We start from the raw sequence: 4,352 nt of genomic DNA, 5'->3' as shown, positions 1-4,352 counted from the left end.
GCTATAACCAGAAACAATATAATTTTCTTAACATGTTTTAATGGTATCAATACAATCATTAGATGATGCTCTGGAGACTGATTAGCATACCATGTGAGGCATTATAAATAAAACCAAGATTCTTATCAGACTGTGATCAATACTAGTTTTCTATATAGGCTTGCCATGAAATCACTGTTTGATGTTACTATGAGAATTACTATTCTCATTAAGAATCAGATTGAAGTATCAAAACGTTGCCCCAATGGCTGGTGGAAAAGGAATATGGGTGGGTAGTTGGGAGTAGAATAAATGATACTTTTTAAGTAGCAGTGTTCACATTTTTATTGAATGGTATAAAATATTGTTACTACATTGTTACTTTCATTTGCACATGGGAGAGTTAGGAAGTATGAACACCTGTATTTGACTTTTTATCAAGATTATCTTTCATCAAATTACTCACATCAAAGCTTCTGCAGGTCTGGAATTTTCATTCCACTGGATAGGAGTATATAGTGGGAATTCCAGTTGATAACATTTTATTAAAAAAAGAAATCAGAATAGTCAAGTTGTCTTTGTCTTCAGCAATTCTGGATTTCGTCCTTGGAGGAGCTGAGGATCCTCCCAAGGCCTGGGTCCTCGAATATTCTTCCAATCATCAAAAGCAGAGTCTTTTATTTTCTATAAAGCCACAAAAATTGAAGTATATATATTAGTGTAGGAGTCCTGTGGTTTTGATTAGGACACCACTGAATGAATGAATGAATAAGTGGGTGGAACGAATCCAATAGGCCCTCAATATAATTTTAGCAAATAAATCAACTGCATATCCAGCATAATAATTGAAGATATGACATATTTTTTAGGATTTGGAATTTTTCTTGCTTGCTATCGATGTTAATGCCAATCTTTCCCCCCATCAGAATAAAAATATTTTTTTAAAAAGAGTCTACATGCTTTGTTTTTGAGAGCACAAAAAAAGAGAAGAAGCCTAAGAGAATTTAAGAATAATTCTTAGACAGGATGCAAAGTTGGCAGAACAACTTCATGTAAAAGTGGTCCAATCTTCAGAGATCTTTGGTGAAGGGAAGATTCCCTGTAGAATTCTGCACACCATGCAGAGTTGCTGAAGACCAGGCTTTCCATGTATGGGCAAGACCACCTAAGGCTTACTAGTTAATGGCCAGCTGCTCTAGAATTGAGTGTGGAACAGTCAGGAAGTGCTGAGGAAAAGCAGTGTCAATGCTGGATTTTTAGCCCTATCCGAGTGAATGTAACACTTAGTTGCTACCTTGACATCTAGCTGGGACACCAAAAAGGCTGCTCTTAAGAGTAAGGATTAGGCCAAGAATAAGACCTACTTCAGACTCAGCCAACAAAGCTTAAAACCAAGCTCTGACAAGATCCTTTGGAGAGACAATTTGGAAAATGAGACGCACAAAGAGGGGTTTAGGAAACACCAAAGCTTTTCCACGTTCCTCTGTTATAAAGTACAAAACCAAGTTCAAAATGATCAGCAAATAATTGAACAGTCTACTAAAAGTTCAAATCTCTTCAATGTATTATTCACAATATCCACCTTTCAATAAAAAATGGCCAAATATACAAACAGAAAATCATAATCCACAGCCAAAAAATGAACTGAGATACAGAATATCCTCCCTCATCACATTCTATAATACAATGTGCTATTTATTAAACTCTGATTTTTGCTAATCAGATGGGTAGGAAATGACGGCTCATTACAATTTTAAGTAACAGTCTTATTACAAGTTGAGCATCTCTTCATATGTTTAAGAAAGATATTTCCCTTCCTCTGAACTCTTTACGTGCTTTCCCCATGTTCCTACTGACCGACTTGTTGAGTTCCTGAACTTCTTCATATTGATTTCAAATGTCTATATAGTTCTCCCAACATCATTTGTTTAAGGTAAATTTTTTTTTCTGCACTGTTAATAATTTAAGTTTACCTGAAGGCAGACAGAACCAGTCACTGACTAGGAAGATTGTTACAAACGAGAGACTGTATTTATATACTATACCTCATACTCTGATTCCAATGACACTGTATTCATTTTCAGTTTTTTTTCTAATTCAGGATCGATCTGTTAAAAAATAAAGAGGAACCATACATTAAGTCTGTTGGATTCAATTTTCAATTAAAACAGTTATATAGGGGATGGCTGGGATAGCATGGTAGATTACAAACACATGACAAAACCTCTACCATCCATCCATCCAATTGCATAATGGTACCTAATGTAGTACCACCACCACCACTAACAGCAGCTAATATTTACTGAGTACTTGTTATGTGCCGGGCATTCTGACCTCTTTTAATCCTCACAAAAATCTGTAAGTATTATTATTACGATCACAACTAAGAATAGGACACTGGGAGTATGAATAACTTGCTAAGAGGCAGAACTTGGCTTTCTGTCTCCAGGAGTCCATGCTGTTATCCACCACCCTAAATTATGTTATTATATAGAAATGTTATTAAAATACTAAAAAATAGAATGCTGCTCTTAAAAACAAAAAAGAACACCTTCCATATACCAGAAACAAAGTAGTATTAAAAAGTCAGACAGGATTCCACAATGGTATATAGGAGCTGATGTCATATTACCTCTGTGTGGCAAAGTCTTTAGGAAAGAAGAATGTGATTGCTGAAGTTAATAAACAAACAACAAAAAAACCCAAATTAAGTTAAAAGGGAGAGCTGAAAAGTGACTGAACAGTTTCAGACCAAATTAGCACATCAGAAATACAACCTGAGGACTCCACTAGAATGATGCACAAAGAGACGGGATGAATGAAAGAAAAGGGATATTATGAAAGTTAGATCCAAAAGTTCCAACACATACGTCTATTACGGGTTTCATATAGAGTATAGAAGAAGGGCAGTAATTAAATAATCAGTAATTAAATGAATAACATATAGAAAAGACCAGTCCTTAGACTCTAAGAACGTAACAAAAAATAACCATAGCAAAACAAAAACAGCCCATTCTTAATCAAGTAATAATAAAGCTTTAGAATATTAAGGATAAAAATAAAATCTCAACAGAAAAGAGTGAAAAGACAGCTTACTTATAAAGGGATGAGAACAGAAAAAAGACTGCTCATCAGCAACTTAAAATGAAACTATGTCTTTAATGTTGATATCGAGAGATTACTTTGAACCTCAGTTTTACTTTTACTATATTCTCATTTCTTCTTTTTTTAATTTAATTTATTGTTATATGTTTCAGGTATACAAAACAACACAATGATTAGACATTTACACCTCTCACAAAGTGATAACCCCCTCAAGTCTACTACATTTCTGATATTATATATAGCTGTTACAATATCATGTAAAGTTCATTTCTTCTTTGTTGGCTTCTACTTGATTGAGTTTTGCTCTATCACTGTTTTGAGTGGTAGAAATACATAAAACACATCAATAATCCCAGTAAATGTTGAACTCATCTATGAAATAGATTTTTCTGACTGAAATTTTTGGAGATCCAGCTACATACTACTTACAAGGTCTGACAATTAAGTTGCAAACTCATCCTAAAAAAAGTGCTACATACCTCATTGCTATCACTATGGTCACCTTTGAAGTCCTCCCTTAGGAAGCTATGCACCGACGCCAGCGCCTAGTCCACCCTTCAAGGCAATTTTGGAACTCTTTTTCTGAAATGGCCATCAGAGCTGTCATCATATTACCCTTGACGTCCTGAAAGTCATCAAAATGTCTTCCTTTCAATATTTCCTTTATCTTCGGGTAAAGAAAGAAGTCATTGGGGGTCAGATCAGGTGAGTAGGGAGGGTGTTCCAATACAGTTATTTGTTTACTGGCTAAAAACTCCCTCACAGACAGTGCTATGTGAGCTGGTACATTGTTGTGATGCAAGATCCATGAATTGTTGGAGAAAAGTTCAGGTCATCTAACTTTTTCACACAGCCTTTTCAGCACTTCCAAATAGTAAACAGGTTAACTGTTTGTCCAGTTGGTACAAATTCATAATGAATAATTCCTCTGATATCAAAAAAGGTTAGCAACATCGTTGCAACAAGTTCACGAACTTAGTTGTCTGACCTCATATAAGAAATGTACTTAAAATAAATAAAAGCACAAGGTTGAAGGCAGAGGGCTAAATGATACAATACAAAAAAATACTAGCAGGGGTGGGGGCTCAATACATAACAATATTGTTTTTTTTAAAGATTTTATTGGGGAATTGGGGGAGGGAAACAGCATTGGGGAATTGGGGAAGAGGGACAGACAAGTTGCTGTCCTTTTGTTCTTCAGTCTAGTTGTGGAGGACGTCACTTCACTGGCCCATGTTGGTATTATCATTGCGCTCTTCCCAGCTGAG

The 4,352-nt window shown here is 35.4% G+C and overlaps 1 protein-coding gene across 1 annotated transcript in view; it reads right to left on the bottom strand.

The window, feature by feature from the left end:
* Positions 1-306: 306 nt before the first annotated feature.
* Positions 307-4,352, bottom strand: part of COX16 (cytochrome c oxidase assembly factor COX16) — a 20,279-nt gene continuing 16,233 nt past the window's right edge. The window contains exons 3-4 of the mRNA XM_019641356.1: positions 2,025-2,087; positions 307-663 (exon numbers count right to left, since the gene is read on the bottom strand). Coding sequence (XP_019496901.1) covers positions 547-663; positions 2,025-2,087 — 180 coding nt within the window. The 3' untranslated portion in view covers positions 307-546. The remainder of the gene's footprint in view (positions 664-2,024; positions 2,088-4,352) is intronic.

This window comes from Hipposideros armiger, unplaced genomic scaffold, assembly GCF_001890085.2.
Source record: "Hipposideros armiger isolate ML-2016 unplaced genomic scaffold, ASM189008v1 scaffold_59, whole genome shotgun sequence".
Lineage (NCBI taxonomy): Eukaryota > Metazoa > Chordata > Mammalia > Chiroptera > Hipposideridae > Hipposideros > Hipposideros armiger.
Note: the sequence above shows the minus strand (reverse complement) of the source record. Positions and strands in the feature narration are given on the sequence as shown.